The sequence below is a fragment of the Syzygium oleosum genome, unplaced genomic scaffold, assembly GCF_021117445.2.
Source record: "Syzygium oleosum isolate NSW1041296 unplaced genomic scaffold, Sole_v2.1 Sole_v2.18, whole genome shotgun sequence".
Taxonomy (NCBI): Eukaryota; Viridiplantae; Streptophyta; class Magnoliopsida; order Myrtales; family Myrtaceae; genus Syzygium; species Syzygium oleosum.
This window is the reverse complement of record NW_026607502.1, coordinates 5,140,601-5,158,967: the sequence shown is the minus strand read 5'-3', so window position 1 is coordinate 5,158,967 and position 18,367 is coordinate 5,140,601. Positions and strand designations below refer to the sequence as shown.

Sequence of the window (18,367 nt, the reverse complement as noted above, 5' to 3'; positions counted from 1 at the left end):
GCTCCTTCTACCTCATTGTGCCTCATCTGTCGTGCCAAGGAGGTCGGCAACCTCTTTGCAATTTTCAGGGAGAGAGAGAGAGAGAGAGAGAGAGAGAGAGAGAGAGAGAGAGAGAGAGAGAGAGAGAGAGAGAGAGAGAGAGAGAGAGAGAGAGAGAGATTTTGAATTAAGGATATGTCGATTTAAGAATTAGGCTTGTTGGATGGTTAAACAATTAAACCTAAGTTAGTTAGATCGATCGACTTCTATATATTTATAAGGTACCTGTTAAAATATATCTTGAGTTTGAGTTCACGAACAAAATCCAATCCTAGATAAATTATAAGGAAGCCCGACTGATAAAAGGAAAGTGCGGAAGTTGTAACATTGTGAACATCGATCGTGTGCTACGGAAATCAAGATTTCCGATTTGGTGTTATGGGTCCAGGTTGTAGGAGGTTTGCTCTTTTCACCTTCCTTTGACCCATTCATTTGGACTCCTCGAACGGAGGGAATATATATATGCATATATTCTCATGGATTTCTTTTCTTGTTTGAGTCGGCAAAGGTTCAGAGAATTATTATATTTCCTTCACTCATGGTCTTCGAGATGGTTGATGAATACGTGCAATATACGTACTGTGGAAGCCCCGTTTCATCGAGCGCTTGGCAGGGTATGCCCCGTGGATTTTGTTCGTGAAATTACACCAAGAATTCAAGGGAAAAAGTGTAAAAAAAAGTCATAAACCTTTTGGATTTGTGCCAATTCAGTTCTAAACCTTTTTTTTTTATGTCAATTCAGTCCTAAACCTTTTGCATCATTGGTGCCAATCGAGTCATAAACTTTTTTTTGGTGCCAATTCAGTCCTAAACCTTTTGCATTGGTGCCAATTTAATCCTAAACCTTTTTTTTTTGTGTCAATTCAGTCCTAAACCTTTGCATTGGTGTCAATTCAGTCCTTCAACATGCGAATAGTTATTAGCCGAAAGGACTGAATTGGCACCAATGCAAAAGGTTTAGGACTGAATTGGAACCAATGCAAAAGGTTTAGGATTGAATTGGCACAAATACAAAAGGTTTAGGACTGAATTGGCACTAGTACAAAAGGTTTAAGATTAAATTGGCATTAATGCAAAATGTTTAGGACTAAATTGGCACCAATGTAAAAGGTTTAAGACTGAATTATCACCAAAAAAAGATTTGGGACTAAATTGGCATCAATGCAAAAGGTTTAGGACTTTTTTGACACTTTTCTCAGAATTCAAGTGTTGAAGCTAAATAAATCTTGTGGTAAGATTAGTTAAGTCTTTTATGAGATTGAGATATTATTTCGTGAAGAATTGTGGCTAGGAAACACCGAGAGTATCTAAGTGATTCACTCGAGTATGATTGTAATCTCCGTTGTATCACTTAACCTATAATGAAATTCTTTACTGCTCTTCCCGTGGACGTAGGTTACTGCAATCGAACCACGTAAAAATCTGATATCTGATTTATTTTCTTGTTTTGTTTATTTTATTGTTCGATCGTTTGCTTCAGCAACAATATCTTTTTAAATAGGGTAAACTGAATATGTCAATTGGCTCGAATTTTAATTATGCCTATGAGAGAGTTCAACATAGTAAAATAGATTCAAAATTTCCGTACAAATATACTGCAATATATAAATTCACAACAAATGAACCACTCTTCGTCAATTCTGCATGACCTGCCTCTCTTTGCTTTCTCCCTCATGCCCTAACATGGGCTGAGGAGAGACATGGTGATGGTAACTCACTGAACCTTCACTACTCACGTAGACTACCTTGAAGATGTCGTACTTGATGTCGAGAGAGAACCGTTCGAGATACGGGAGCATCGCCTTCCGATACTCCGACTTCAAGATATATGAGTAACAGAACTGAAGCGATTTCCACACGACGATGCACGCCACCCTCGGCTGGCTCTGCGATTTCATGCAAACCCCAGCGTTCACGCCCTCAATCTTCATGAACCGAGACTTGAATATCGCTAAGCACGCGTAGGCTAGGTCACCGATCTTGCAAGCGGTGGACTCGGCCGCATCGACGGATATGATGTCGCCCGTCGAGAGTTTGGCGGCCAACGAGCCGTCTCGCGACTCACCCGCGTAGGGTTCGAAGAAGCTGTGCTCGATGAGGATGGCCATGGTTGATACATCAGTCAACATTGATAGCTAGGAAAAAAAGACGGGGAAAATTTTTTTAGTGAAAGAGAAAAAGACTCAAGCATTTCTTGTCATATGAGAAGAGAGAGACAATTCTTGCATGTACGTGAGAAATTGGTCCATTTTCAAACGGGGAGAAAATACTCATAAGATGAGGCGGCATGTCATCACATCGATAGATTTGCACTCGGACATTTTGCCTTAGAAATCAATAGGTCCCAAGTTTGACCCTCATCGTAGTTAATTCATTGGGCCACCCTCAGAGTTACAGATCCGTGTGATTCTATAATAATTCCGTGAGGACCGAACATAAGGAGGATCTCACTCTTTATGGTTCCTCAAATAACACCAGACACCCGGACGATACGAAAAAAAACGAAATAATAATAAAGATAAGCTGTCATTGCTAGAGTAACCATCAAAGATGTGCACTTTGAGTCCTAATGTAAGTGGCTTTGGTGAGACATCTTGGCCCATATTTGAAGTTTCAAAGCATGATCGATCTCATTAAGGGACAGAACTTGGAAGTGTTGGATAATGAAGAACTCACCAGTGTCGCATTCAGTGACTCTTTGTTGTCGCTTGATTTCCTCATCCATGCGCCGTACCATATAATCTGGGAAAGCATACTACCATCGGTTAATATAAGACCTCTTAAAGGTGAGAAAATTCGTGACTCTCATAATGTGTTCTGAGAAAGCAAAAAGAAAATGATCTCATAGACACATTTGTTCCTAACAAAACTACTGCTTCAAGTATGAAGAGAGGGAAATTTCACATCGCCCTTTAAACTTTCTCGACTCTGTCAATTTCGCGCCATCGAGTCATATTTGTATCAAATTATCCCTCGAAACCGTCTCAGATCGCTCCGCTACCTTCACCGATTCTACACGTTTTGCCTCAAAGGTTATGTAACAGGCGCGTGATGCAGTCTTAGGTCGATTTCGGTCTAAAAAAGAAAATACCCCATGCAATCTGACTGGGCAATATGAAAGTAAAGGGGCTAAAATAAAACAACTCCAAAAATTTCACGGCGTAATAAACAATTCCCCAAAATAAGACAAGCGCAGAATTCTCGAACTCGATCGGTCAATACTTGGACCACTGTGGACTCCGACAAAGAGAAAGGACACATTATAAAGTTCCTCTGCACAATATATTTAGATTGAATTAATCGGATCGAAGATAGTTTTTCGACATGGACTTTGTTCTGAAAATGGGTTAAATCGAAAACATACCATGTTGCCATGAATGCTCCTGAAAATGGAGCTCTGGACGCAGCCGAGAGCCTCGGTGGACACGGAGAATCGCTTCAAGGCCTCGACGAGCTCGTCCACGACGACCAAAGTTGGCCTGAACACGAAGAAGCATATGTCCAGGTTCCTCCTGTTGAAAGGCACAAAGCAAGACATCTTCCCTTTGCTTTTTCCGCAGCCCTTTCGTTCTCTCTCTCTCTCTCTCTCTCTCTCTTCTTCCACTGTATCAGAACGATGGGGAAAAAGTAGACGAAAGAAGCTTGAATTTGAGAGCCACGAGGTTCTCCTGTTCTTGATTTTATAAAAGTGGGTCGTAGCAACTTTCTTGGTCTTATTTGGCGTCTTCATGGTTTTGAACTTTGGGAGAGTCACGAGAAGTTAGCAGTCGTAGGAAGAGAAAGTGGGAAGTGACGTGGTGCCATTTGCTTGGTTGGAGTTCTAGATGATGGTGAACAAAGGGGAAGGGAATTCCAATTCAATGGCTTGGACCTTCGATCAAAAAAAAAAATGGCTTGGACCGAAAGATGTAGGCCCCGTTTGGTTCAGTATTTGAAAGAGGCTTTTGGCCTCAAAAGTCCCTTGAGGAAATGCTGAACCGTTTCGAAGTCCATTGGCCAAATGTTAGCATTTGGAATGCTGAACCCAAATTTTTTATTCCCAAACTACCATAACTTATTTTGGTTTATTCCGGTTTTGCCCCTTTTGTTACTGTTCATCTTCTTCGTGAGGCGGCTGGGGAGGGAGGCCGGTGAGAGGTCGACGAGGTCGCGTGACCCAGGCGACGGCCGCTTGAGGTCGTGCGACCGCCCAGGTGACGGCCGGCGTGGGTCGCGCGAGGTCGTCTGCCTCCCGGCCTTGGGTGACGGCTGCCGGTGGCAGATATGGCTTGCCCGACCTCGGGCGACGGCCACCGGCGCCAGATCTAGCTCGCTGGCGGCCGTAGGCCTTCGCCGGCTCCGGCGAAGGGTAGGGTAGGTTTTTTTTTTTAATAAAAAAGATAATTCCCAAAGCCCTTTTGCAAAAAAAAATTTGCCAAACACTACTTGGCCCAAAGTAACTTTATAAAGGATTTTTTACTAAACGCCATTTGCATTTCCTCAAGGGGCTTTAACCTAAAGGTATTTACATTCCCCCAAGTAGCATTTGGAAAGTCGAACCAAACGAGCCTGTAATGGATTTCTAGTAAGTCTTTCTAATTTATTAGACCATGTGTACATATGTGTGCGCGTGCAAGCGTGCACTCCGAAGAACCCTATTAAAAGATAAATATATGAATTTCTTTTTAAAGATTTAGCACACTTCGATACACTCGAAAGAAAAAAATAGAGAATTATGTCGACTAACATAACAGAAAAGTTTGTGTTGATTGGCAATCATGGGTCGTGAGGGATTAGATGATCCGTTGCAACGGTGGTGACAGGACACTTACGGCGGCGATTGGGGACTGATCGGGCCAAGGGGTGGGTAGTGGAGGCAGTGATCGGTGGCAGATGACCATGGTGACCGACGAAGTTTGGCGACTGACAGCGTTGCGATTGGTCGCGGCGGGCAGTGGACGAGGGGGCGAGGGGTAGTGCTGATGAATGGCAATCGGCCATCCTCAATTGGCAGCTGGCGAAGGCAGTAGCAAGCGGCTAGTGCCAACCGCGGCAACTGGACGATCGCAGGGGAATGGTGGTGAAAGAAGAGTATCGCGTAACAAAGAAATTCAAACAATTGTGGTGAAGTGCATTTTGCCTTGTCTAGAAAGCCTTAGTTCAGGTTAAAAAGTCTTACTTTGAGTTGGAGACATAATTCGATTAGGAATTTGTCACATAAAATCGAATACTTACCCATGTAACTTTCTCGAAAGATAATATGTTTCCATCTGGCCAAGTATAGATAATATAAACATATGTTTGATCAGCTAAAAGACGACGAATGCAAAAAGTCAACGCATGGAATGCTTTTTTGTATAGTTACTTTCTTATTCTTAGGGATAGTTAGGATAATTTTAGTGATTTTTTGTATCTCTCAAGATTGAGTGAATATCACTTTTTGATTGTGCATATCTGGATTGATATGTTTTCTTATTTAGTTATTTCATAAAACCTATAAATAGGCTAATGTAATCTCATTATGATATATCCAAATATACAAAATTACTTTCTTTTGCATATCTCTAATTTCTCAAGTGCACCCTGTGCACACCCAAGTGCCCATCCAAAGCTAATTTAGCTTCTTCTCCTTTTTTTTTTTTTTTTCAATAAGTCATAATATCCTCCATTGATTTCAACATTATTCATCTTGTCCGGTAGACGCATAGTATGCAGAGGCCTTTCATATGAGGAAGCGCTTAGTTGAGTTGATGGTCGTGTTTCGATGCCAACTGCAACGGTCGCATCACCCAGTCAAGTTGTATAGGTCGCTTGATACTACGATGTCAGCCATATAGGCCGCGTCGCTCGATTATTGTTTCGCAAGCCACCTGCATCGGTTGCTTGCTATTTCCCCTCCGATTCTTGAAAGCCACACCACCACTAGACTTGCTACTCTCAGACTAGCAAGATTTGAAAATTTCGCCTCATCCGCCATGTCTCAGCCATTGGACACTATTCAGACTAGTATTCAAACTCAAGTTGACATCTTTAATGACATTTGAGGGGATATTAGAAATATTTAAGATAATTCTGATGGAATTCTGTATCTCTCAAGATTGTACGAATATCGATATATCTCTCTTTGATTATGCATATCTTGATCGATATGTCATCTTATTTAGTAATTTCATAAAGCCTATAAATAGGCTAATGTAATTTCATTACGATATATAGAAATATACAAAATTACTCTTTTTTGCTTATCTTTCTAGTTTCTCAACTCTTCCAAACGCTCTGTTTTAAGATGTCAAGAAAATACATATGAAACACACTAGGTCTGTTGGGCAACCAGAAACCGTAGAAAATATCCTTTATTTAATTTAATTATCAATATCCCAGCTCTTTTGTAAACAAAAATGATATTTATATATGTAAGTGTTGCTTGACATGAGACCATTAATCAATCAACTGTTCTCTTTTTATAGATATTATTAGACTGTCCTTATTTATAAACACTTATTAATTATGCTTGTTTTTTTTTTTGTGACCCTAGCTTTCTTGCCCATTCTTTGAAGATGTCCCCTTCTTTCAATCGGATTTCATTCAATCTTTTAATTCCCTATAGTCACAAGACGAGATTAACAGCTTTTTACATAACTTTGATGGCAATTGGCTAACACAAACATATTTGCTTCTATAAGTTTAATGGATTGCTTAGTTAAAATTAAAAATTAAATAAGTAATACACAGTACATATAAGGATTTCCTCAAAGTAAAAAAAAGATTGTACTGCTAGCAATTGTAAAACAAACTTCATTAATTCTTTTATAAATAATAATTGTTGATAGGGGTATATTTGAAGAGACACCTCTCATGTTTAGGTTGTCATTAAATATACTAGCAAATATACATACACGTTGCATGTCCGCTTTAAGTCGGAAGTCAAAAAATTAAGAAAAATTACTTTATATCATGAAATATTAAATCATTATATAATGAAAAGGAGAAAAGTGCCAAAAAAGTCATAAACTTTTTGCATTGGTGCCAATTTAGTCCTAAATCTTTTTTTGGTGTCAATTCAGTCCTAAATCTTTTGCATTGGTGCCAATTCAGTCCTAAACTTTTTGTTTTTGTGCCAATTCAGTCCTTCCGGCCAATTTTGGCCAGATTTTGCTGACGTGGGCGTCGACCGGTCACCGGCGCTGACGTGGACAACTTTAATAATTGTTGACACCTGATTTTTAGCTCGTTTTTTTTTTCATATTTTTAAAAATCTCAAAATTAGATTATGAATCTTAGCCAAGCCTAGAAACCTATTTATAAACCAAAAATCATTTTTTTAGCATTTTCCTGATTTTTTTTTAATTTCTTTTAGTCAAAATAAGTGAGAAAATCATGAAAAATAGCAAATGAAATCATAAAATTCCATAAAAATAGTCATTAGTCTTATTTTAAATCCAATTTCATTAATTCATCATCAATTTTGAAAAAACTCAATCGAGCATATGTTTTTCTCAAGATTGGGCAAAATCAAACCCGAATTGGACCAAAAATGAAATTAAATATTTTCTAGTCATTTTTAAGTCATAGTGTCTTCACAACAAACGATTCTGGGACCTTGAATTACATAATAGTCAGTCCAATTGCATAATTTGTCAGAAAAATAAAAAATCCCCAAAATTCAATTGGAAATTAGGAATTTTAAGCCCAAATTGGGAATCGTGTCCAATTTGAAATTTTCGAACCATGAGACTATCATTTCTAGGGGTAATCAGATGTGGGTAATTCAATTTTGGCACCAATTTTGCCTAATCAGGTCATTAAGACATCAAATTGAATAAAACCCTAATAACCCGAATACAAAAGTTCGAAAATCTTGGACATGATTTTGTCAAAAATTGGGGAAAATCTCATATTTGGGTTTAGAATGTTATGAGGAATTCAATTTTTGGATTTAATTTGGAAAAATCGATCGAAATTGGGCTCAATTTGAATTTTTAGTCAAAACCGGGCTTACCGGGTCAGCCGGGTCAACCCGACCCGACCCGGGAACTTGTCTTTTTCGCCCGATTCACACAAAACACAATAAAACCCAAAAAAATCAAGTTGAACCCGCGACTTCGTGAACCTTCCCCAATCGATTTAGCACGTGAAAATCAAGTTGGCCAGCTGGAGAATCTCCGGCTGGCGCCAGAGAATCGATCTAACCGGTCGAAAGTCGGTTCTAACTGAATTTGGGCGGGAAACAAGAAAAACTGAACATTATGAATGGAAGCTGCTTGAGGAAATTCGAGAGAGAGAGAGAGAGAGAGAGAGAGAGAGAGAGAGAGAGAGAGAGAGAACTAGAGAGAAGAGGAGAGAGATCGAGCAAGAGAGTGAGTTGAGACTCCTTGAGATTGAGCGATCGGCACTTTTCCGATCGGAAAAGCGCCGGTAAATCGATCCCGATGGTGAATCTCCTCGCTGGAAGACCTGCGACAAAGCTGACTGAGAGGCTCTGAAACTGAGCTTCAGCCAGGCAATCTAGGACTTTCTCGGTGATACAAAGAACACTACCTTGAAGAACTAACATCGGGGAATCGTTCCAGAGCCTTCTTACCTCTCAGAATTTCAGATTTGACCTCCATTTAAGAAGGTAAAGTTCGTTTACAATCACGTTTTGACAAAAATCCAAAATATGTATTTGAGCTCAATCATGTTTGATCATACAATTTTCTTCGTGATTTTGAGTTTATTGATGTCTAAAACGTGTCCCTGATCATGTTTTACATTATTTGATTGCAACTTGGATGAGATTATGCATTTGACTGAGTCGGCCGTCCATGAAAACCTTCGCCGGAGCTTCCTAGACCTCGCCGAAGCGTTTCTGTGACCAATCATCGCTCAAGTTAGTGATTTCTGACTATGATTCATGCTCTGATGATTGTTTTGAGCAATAGAAATGGCTAGGGCGCTAGATTTATTGATCTGAATGTTAGAATCAGTTGTTAGAACTGTTTCGAGTTAGGTGTTTTAGATCAGTTTTTCGCCGGCCGGCGATGGTCCGACGACGAACTAAAGAGGCTAGATAGTTGAAGGATGATATGGACTCAATATTATACCAATTGGAATGGTTAAAATCCCGCTGGAAGGTTGTCGGAGGTGACCTTGAACCGACGGCCTCGAGAACATTTGAACCATAATCATGCACACCACTTGTTCGAGGAAATGCCAAAACGGCACCGATTTGGTGTTGTGCCCGCCGGAGCGCCGACCGGCGTTGGCGAGGCCCGGTTTGGCCAAGCTGAACCGGGTTAAACCGGACCGGTCCGGTTCGCCATTTTGGCGGGAAAATTAAATAATAAAAAATCTAAAAAAACTTAAAAAATTCAATAAAAATTCGATAAAAATTAGAAAAATTTGGAAAAATCAATAAAAAGTAAACAAAATTCAAAATTTTTTTTTCAAGAAAAATTTTAAAAGTTGGAAAATTTCAATAAAAATTCAAAAATTTTCAGAAAATCCATAAAAATTCATAAAAAATTCAGAAAATCTAAAAAAAATCCGAAAATTCGAAAATTCATAAAAAAATAATAAAAATAATAAAAATCAACTCTCGGTTAATGAAATTCTCAGAAATTCAATTTCCAAAAAAAAATCAAAAATTTTAAAAATTCACAGAATGGTCCAAAAACACTGTGGCCAACCTTGGAAAGTGAAATTTGAATTTTTGGAAGTGCCTAAGTAGCATTTTTAGAAAACCTCAAATTCATTGGTTATAACCCCTAAAAAATCCTAAAACCCTAAAAAGACACAAATTATGGAATGAATAAGCCTTTAGGGCTTCATTAGGATTTGGATGTTTTGAGTGCATTTTCATTTTTAGAGACGATTTAGGATTATTTGATTTGATTGACCTTGATTGCACATTTAATTCTTGATTGATTTTCCCTGCAATTAGAATGGATAAGATTAGTAGGTAAGCCTCGGAAACTTGCGTGACACGTTAGACATCGTATCGTTCTTAGGTACCGAAATGGCGTTAGAGATCTCAATTTGGGATCATTAGCGTAACCAAGTCCCCGTACTCAGAATTTCTGGTTCGTAGAATCGTGGTATTTCTCTCATACCCCGATTAGGTTTCCAGTTAACCTACCAACATTGACTAGTGGCGACTCCAAAATCGAGAACTTAGACTAAATAGGAAATTATCATACGCTGTCACGTGAGGTATGGTCTGGGAAAGACCCTTGCACGGAAATACCTCCTTAGCGTGCAAATCCCGAAAGGCAAAAAAAAAGGGCAGTGCGACAATAATATTTTAATATTTTATTGAATTTTTATTTATTTATTTTCTTTTCTTTTTTTTTCCTACTCCCCTCCCTTCATCCTCTGGCCAGGGCCGGCGCCGGCGAGGCTCGCCCACGCCGGCCACTGGCGAGGCTCGCCCTCGCTGGCCACTGGTGAGGGCGGCCTCGCCAGATCCGGCAAGGTCGTGCCTCGCCCAGCCGTCAGCGAGGCTGGACCTCGCCAGATCCAGCGAGGCTCGCCCTCGCCAGCGAAGGCAAGCCTCGCCATGGCTGGACGAGGCCCGACCTTGCCAGATCTGGCGAGGTCGTGCCTCGCCCAACCGCCGACGAGGCTCGACCTCACTAGATCCGGCGAGGTCGGGCCTCGCCCAGCCATGGCGAGGCTCGAGCCCTCGCCGGAGGCCGCTGGCGAGGGCTCGAGCCTTGCCATGGCTGGCCGAGGCATGACCTCGCCGGATCTGGTGAGGTCGGGCCTCGCTCAGCCATGGCGAGGCTCACCTTTGCCGTCGCTGGCGAGGGCGAGCCTTGCCTAGCCGCCGGCGAGGGCGAGCCTCGACGGCGCCGGCCTCTGGCAGGTTGCTGGTCTGGCGATCGGCTGGAGGGAGAGGAGGAGAAAAAAAAAAGAAAAGAAAAAAGAAAAATAATAAATAAAAATTCAAAAAAAATAAAATATTATTAAAGTTGTCTACATCAGCGCCGGTGACCAGTCGGCCGTCGTCCACGTCAGCAAAATCCGGCCAAAATTTATCGGAAGAACTAAATTGGCACAAAGACAAAATGTTTAGGACTGAATTGGCACAAATGCAAAAGGTTTATGACTAAATTGGCACAAAAAAAAGGTTTAGAACTGAATTGGCACCAATGCAAAAGGTTTAGGACTGAATTGGCACCAAAAAAAGATTTAAGACTAAATTGGCACAAATACAAAAGGTTTAAAGCTTTTTTGGCACTTTTCCCTAATGAAAAGACATTGTTTGGAACACTACGCTATCCAAAGGAATTGTATACGTAGAAAGATAAAATATGTAACTATTTGAATTTTTTTTAGAAAGTTGTTGTCGGATAGAAAATTTTTGTATATTAATATTGAATCATGCGAGAGAAATTAAATATAATTATAAATTAGCGCATTTGTCATTGGATAAACTATATTTAAAATAATTAACCGAGGATATTCGGAGCAGAAAAAACATTTGAGATTCCTCAAAAGTATGTAGGTGATTTCTTTGCTTTATATATGGTATGAATAAGGATCGATTCTTGATAGTCAAAGCTCTTCGTAGCAATCTTCTTATAAAGGATGTTAATATTGCTATTAATAACATGATAAAACTTTATAATATTTATGTGCTGATTGATTGCCTATTGTGTGGACATTTTTAGAAGGTCCAATATAATCCTCAACAGGCACAAATTTTGTACTTCAAATTGAAAAAAGGCCAAACATCAATGTGTATTAAAGATGTAGGGAAAACATCCCTATGCTATTTTGACGATAACAAAATTATTTATATCATTTTTATTATATAAATGCATATACTATTATAATTAGGTGATGTTGATATACAAAAGACTTTGCCAATGTCAATGGTGTCCTAAGCAGATTGTGGATAGATGTCTACAGGATGGATGAACCTTGATAAGGGGAGAACAAGTTTGATAGAATTACGCGATCGTGAAAAACTTGGAAGGACCTTATGAAGTTGAACATTTGTATGGAGTCCCGATCTTTCATATACTATGGAAGACCGTTCGATAAAATATTACAAGTTGACTCCTAGCGAGCTGCATGGATAGATTCATTGGGTCAGTGCTAAAGGCACATCCTACTATCAACTGATTAGGAGATGCTTGGTGTGGTTCCATCACCTGACTTAGAAGACATTGTCTACTTCTCGTTTGATTCAAACGTTAGACAAAAGAAAAATAATCATTAACAAGGCTTCGCGGCAAAAGGACAGAAGTTGAGTCAGAGCAGTTTTTGCCTATTTTGTTCAAGTAGTCAGAGGAACATACTGTTGACAGCGGCAGCAGACTCAAATTAGGGAAACTTTGCTTTTGTCTGGAAGAACAAGTTGTATGGGTGGCCTAATCATTGGCGATTGCTCCTATCAAAGTCCAACGGCTCTTTGAGTCTCCTGAAGACCCTCCAACGACCAGATTGGAGCTGAACCATCTATAAAAGAATATCGAAGCAAGCTTAAGGGTTTGGCGGAAATTGAGAAAAGTAGTACTCTGTCATCATCTTGTTATTTCTCTCTTGTGCGAAATTGCTATTGTTTGTTTGTAACTCTCTCTGCCAAAGAGTTCTTGCTACTTGTAATCAGTGAAGAGAGAAGTGCACAAATATAATAACAGTGCTTGGTTATTGATAGTGGGATTATAAGCTTCGGGTTGAAGTGACACTTGTTATATTATAATGTCTCTTGAGATTGCTAGTGAAATCCAACCTTGTTTAAATTTTTGAAACAACCTAATTACCTCCATCCAGGTTGCATTTTTAACCTCACCAAAAGAGGTGTCTGGAGTTATTTTGTAATCAAATTATTGGATTTCTGTGAACCGCAATTCTCTGTAATGAACCGTTCCAAGCACGTGTGTCAAGTAGAGTATATTTATAAGAGAAAATTCCAAATAAGGGCATGAAGTGTCTTTGTTTTCTTAAATAAGGGCATGAAGTGGATATTGTCTTAAATGAGGACTTGAAGTGCTATTGTTTTCTCAAATAAGGGCATGAAGTGAACACTGTCTCAAATAAGTGCTTGAAGTGGCTTATTAGTCTCAAATAAGGGCTTGACCTTGCTGGCTGAGGGGCATTTTCGTCATTTACTTTTTTTTGAATTTTTTTCCCTTCTTCCTTTTTCAGTTTTTTTCTTTTTCTTTTTTTCTTTTCTTTCTTTCCTCCGCCAGTCGCCGACGGAGGTCGCGGGCAAGGGCAACCCTCCCAGCCCAAGCGAGGGCGACCCTCGCCTGATGCTGGCGAGGGCAGCTCTCACCCACCCGAGGGTGACCCTTGCTCGACGACAGCAAGGGCAACTCTCGCCCTCGCTTGGGCTGGCGAGGCAAGGCAAGGCTGAGGGTCGCCCTCATCGGATTTGGTGAGGAACGCCCTCGCTAGCCCAAGCGAGGGCGGCCGTTGCATGATGCCAGTGAGGGCAACCCTTGCCTGAGGCCGGTGGAGGCCACAGGACGGAAGAGAGAAAAAGAAAAAAGGAAAAAGGAAAAGAAGAAAGAAAATAAAAAGGAAAAGAAAAATAAAAAAAATATTTAAATTTTTTTTGACTAAAATACTCCTTCTCCGATGCCGAAATAGTCACCGGCCGGCCAAAAGTCCTTATTTGAGACGATTTAGCCACTTCAGGCCCTTTAAGATAATGTCCACTTCAAGCCTTATTTGAGAAAATGAGAACACTTCATGCCCTTATTTGAAATTTTCCCTATTTATAATATAATAGGCCACATCCTCAATTGATGGAAGCTTCCTCTAACCGGTTTGTTCAGTTAGTAAGTCATAAACATGAATATAATGCGCATTTATTCGATTTCCATAAATCCGGGATGTGTATTCGATTTCGGTGAATGGTGAATCCTTTACAGTGAACTGTTCCGCGCACGTGTGTCGAGTAAAGTCTACTTACAAGAGTACAGGTCACATCTGCCATCTCTAGTTGATGGAAACTTCTTCTAAACGATTTTTCAAATTAGTAAGTTAAAAACAACAAAGCACGAATATCGTGCACATTATTCTCAAGTAAATTGATATGTGAGTAATTTCCGTAGTCGTAACTTATCAATCAAAGGCGTGGCTGGAGGACTTCTCTAACTAGAGATGAAGTTTACCTTTGTTCTTTCAATCTACAGATGAGATGAGCAGGATCATTTGAGTAATGCTCCACAAGGTCATGCCACCCTCTTCCACAACCAAACGATGTCGAATAATTATCTCTAGCCCTAAAGGCCAAACTTGAGAGATAATCCTCAGAGAAGGATTGTCATAAATTTGTCACTAGTTCAAACAGGAAATAAACCCAAAAAGAAAGTGTTGCACTTCCCGTTGATACATCAAAAGGCAAAAGGAGGCATAATTAGGAATTCTAAATTCATGGAAAGCAAACACTTCTAGTGTATACCTCAGTCGAGGTCAATCAGTTCTGGACCTAAACTCCTGAAAATGGAGACTTTGAACACGGGAAAACCGCCACCGATGAGCTCAAATACGCAGACGTCTCTTACCCGCAGGCATGTTTCTCTCGTAAATGCAGACCAGCCGGTAGAGGAGAAGAACCCCGCTCGCCCACGTCGATTGAAACTGAAATCCACCGGCCATGATGTGTCCGAATACCTGAGAGTCACAGTTTGATTGACTTCCATAACGTGTTGCTTGATGAATCCACGAGGAACTCTCTGGCCATGTACGTCGAAGGAAACCATAATCAATTGTTAGTTGCGTGTGCTTATGGTGAAAGCACACAAGATGAAGGTTTATGGCATAGTATTTGCTAATGAAAAAAACTTAACTAATGAAAGCCATCAATCTTAATTGCAATTTGAAGTCAAAAGGCAAAATGTCGGTGATTAGGGGAAATAAGGAAAGATGTGACCACTCGAATACGTACTGGATCAAAAGTTGAAAATTAACAAAATACAGTGTGCCTCTACGTTCTTTCATTCCATTTCAATTTGCTAATTTTTCAATTCGACCATCGAATTAAACAGAGTCAATACCTCTTCCTTTGTTTTTTATCTATTGTTCATCGTTGGACCAATGTTAATATGAGGCAAGATATATAGCTAGCATTCATGACTAGATTTGAGATAGTCTAGCGGTAAATTAACAGCCAGGATCTTACCATGTGTCTCTTAATATGAGTAGGTTGCATCACCACCATGAAAAAGGGGTTCTTGGATTCAAATTTACTGGCTAATTCAAGGCTAGCGAGAGGGCTTGGACGTGTAGGACGGCATGTAGACTGTTTGATCTTGCCTATATTCTCAAAAAATAAAATAAAATGAGAACTTCAATAGACACCGGCATGAATGATTCATTGATTGACTTCCTATTTAAAGAAGGTGGGAAATTAAAAATTTAAATAATCGGCAGAAATCAATTTCATATCGGCCTTGCAATCGGGCCTAAAGCGACACATCCAGTGTTCATCTTAATCAACAGGAGTATGAGGCACTTACCAGCACTACCAAAGATAGAGACATCGAACACGATATCATTTTCATCAATGAGCTCATACACGCAGACATCTCCTGAGCGCAGACGTGTTTCTCTCACAAATGCAAGCCAACCGGCACTGAAGGACGCCATATGCTTTTGTGAATAGCTCAAAATTATCTTCACCGGCCACGATCTGTTTGAATACCTAAGAGTCGCAGTTTTTTTGTTTTCGTGAATGTGTTTCTTGACGAATCCGAGAGGAATTTTCTGCATGCCCATGAATAGTTATAACAACAAATTTGTAGAAAGAACATAGTATAAGCATACAGTCACAAGAGATGCACACAAGATGTAGACGCATGGCCAAATTTTCTAGTATCAGAAATTTTATGAACAGTCTTTACAATCTAATGAAGGCAATCGTTCTTAACCAGCAACACGAAGATGAAGTATCAATTTATACTCCTAGACATTAAATTTAGGATAGGGTACATAGTCTGAAGTCATTAATCTTGTGATATACATGAATAGTAGCCACAGGTTGAATGGAAGAAAAAGAAAAAGAAAACGATATCGATGACTTGAATGCGGTTTCATCAACTTGTTGCTTCATTGTCTGTTTGATGGCTTTTGATGACGATTACCTAAACAGAAGCTAAATAAATAGAGTGAGAAAACTTCTCTTGATAAATCTGAATGGTTGTGACAAAACACAATAGGAATCTCCCATTTGATAAAATGACAAATATAACTAGCCTTTGACAAAGCCAATGGAGGATCAAAACAGGATTTTACCAGGCTTCTTTTGATATAAGATGGCCGCATCACCACTTTGAAAAAGGGATGCTCCAATTCAAACTTGTTGGCTAATTCGAGCCTAGTGAGAGGCTTCGGAAGTGTAGGGCCAGAAAAAACCAGCTCAGAGTGGCTCTCTCCGCATCTTGATTGTTTAATCATGCCTGTACATTAAGGATTGAGGATTCTAATCGACACTGATTTGAGCATGTTTTTAATTGACATATTGGTGAAAAGACCATCATAGGAAACAAATTTAAAGCAATTTGTTGAAATAAGTTCTGCATCCACTAGTTAACACAATATGCACCACTACAAAATGATCATACAAAAAGCTTATCTTTTCAAAAGTTTCATGACTAGAAAAAAAATCAAAGTAAAGAAAGTGGTGTAAGCAGAAGTGCCACCACTTATAATACCACAAACCGGACCTCCAAATTCTCGTGATGAGCAGCTCAAACTTCGCTGAGATAAATATGATTTGGCCCTCAGTCTTTTACATGGCATGAAATTTTCCGAATCTTCAACTTCTATGACATCTATTCTTTTTCGTGAGAGAAGTTCAGCCTCATGGTTCGATGCCTCGCCACTGCTCGAGGAATAATCTATCTCAGAAGCACTTTTATCAAATATAATCACATGAAACATGGAGTCCCCTTCGTATTTGAAAACTACGAGGTGACCATGACCAATCGAGTAATGCTCCATAAATTCCCGCCACCCCTTCCCCAGCCAAACCATGCCATTGTCGCACTTCTTTAGTTCTATGGGCCAGGTTGAACCATGTGGGACCTTGAGAAACACCAAACTTGAGAGATCATTTCCATATTTCCTTAAGAACCTGCTTGGAATTCCCTGTTATAAGATCAACTTCAAGTGTCATCTCGAGGCCCTCGTTCATCATACAAAAAGAACTGGTAAAAGACAAAAAATGTCATGTTCTACACATTCCACGAAAGATCAATTTCCGTGGACATCATTGATGCATTTTATGGTGGTCGATCGTTTTCATCAGAATAACGCTGGGAATACAAAGCATTATTTACAAAAAGAGGGGTCAAATCACTTTTTGACTCCATTTTGCAAGTGTAAGCACTCTCATCTGATTTTCAAATTAGGTGGGTCAAATCTTGCAACATATTAGGTCCAGTTCACATGGACCACAAGCTTATGCGTATAGTACACTCAAAGTAGGATCGCTATAGCTATTTCTCGTCCCAAAACCAAGGAAACGTTCTTGGATGTACAGAATGAGTGTGAATTTTTGAGAAGTAAAGCCATGCATGCAATGTTAGATGAAACAATGGCGCGAGATGGTGAAGGCAAAATTGAGAATGAGTTTGAACTCACAAGTTTTCCAGAATCAAGTGTGTCAGAGAGTATGATCTTGAAGAAGTGAGGGCCAGCACGTTCATCTTCTCTCTGGTGGTGGCAACGCTGACGGCAAGCCATGCAGTAGCGACACTGAATGCTCAAGGAAGAAGAAGGAGGAGGAGGAAGACGATGGTGAGGGGGACGGTGGCAGTTTTGGGTTTCTACACGAGCCTGTCAAAATGGCTGAGCGGCCTCTGTTCTTGATTGAAGCAAATCTTTTAGTGGGTCTGTGCGCAGGATTATTTATGGTTGTGTGGCTCGATGAAGGGTTGAGATCAGGAATGAGCATACATGTGGCTTCGCTTCGTACTCATGCATGAAGTGACAGTTCTGATCATCAATCCACATACTGTTCTTGGTTTTGTTTCAGCACCCGATGTTTCATTTGATTGTGTATGGTCGGACAAATCTCGTGCAGAATCAAAGGAAATGGAGATTGGCGTATGGTCCTTGGCATTAGGATTTCAGATTGGAAACACCATTCCATAGTCTTAAAAATCAAGTATGTTTCGTTTCATTCAATTCCAAATTCTATTCCATTTCTATTCTGTTTCTATCTGCAGAACATGTCTATACACTTCGTATATATTCTCATCTTCTTCTTCCACGTTCTTCTACGTCTTCCCTGTCCCTCCTAACGAGTGTTTTCATCTCCTGCTCACATTTTCTTATTGGAACATTCGAAGGTCTTGCATTTTCTCACATATCTTTTCTCGTATGAGAGTATGCCCCTCATCCGACG

General features: G+C 40.0%; 2 protein-coding genes across 2 annotated transcripts; both read right to left on the bottom strand.

The window, feature by feature from the left end:
• Window positions 1-1,618: 1,618 nt before the first annotated feature.
• On the bottom strand, window positions 1,619-3,711 carry LOC115693262 (uncharacterized). The gene is made up of 3 exons (XM_030620247.2): window positions 3,404-3,711; window positions 2,716-2,781; window positions 1,619-2,174 (listed from the first exon to the last, which is right to left on the bottom strand). The coding sequence occupies exons 1-3, from the start codon at window positions 3,575-3,577 to the stop codon at window positions 1,674-1,676; spliced, it is 741 nt and encodes a 246-aa protein (XP_030476107.1). The 5' UTR covers window positions 3,578-3,711; the 3' UTR covers window positions 1,619-1,673.
• An 11,688-nt stretch (window positions 3,712-15,399) lies between these two features.
• Window positions 15,400-17,703, bottom strand: LOC115693249 (B3 domain-containing transcription factor VRN1-like). The gene is made up of 4 exons (XM_030620226.2): window positions 17,602-17,703; window positions 16,683-17,106; window positions 16,252-16,415; window positions 15,400-15,723 (listed from the first exon to the last, which is right to left on the bottom strand). Exons 1-4 carry the CDS (start codon window positions 17,701-17,703, stop codon window positions 15,400-15,402), a joined length of 1,014 nt encoding a protein of 337 aa, XP_030476086.1.
• Window positions 17,704-18,367: the final 664 nt, after the last annotated feature.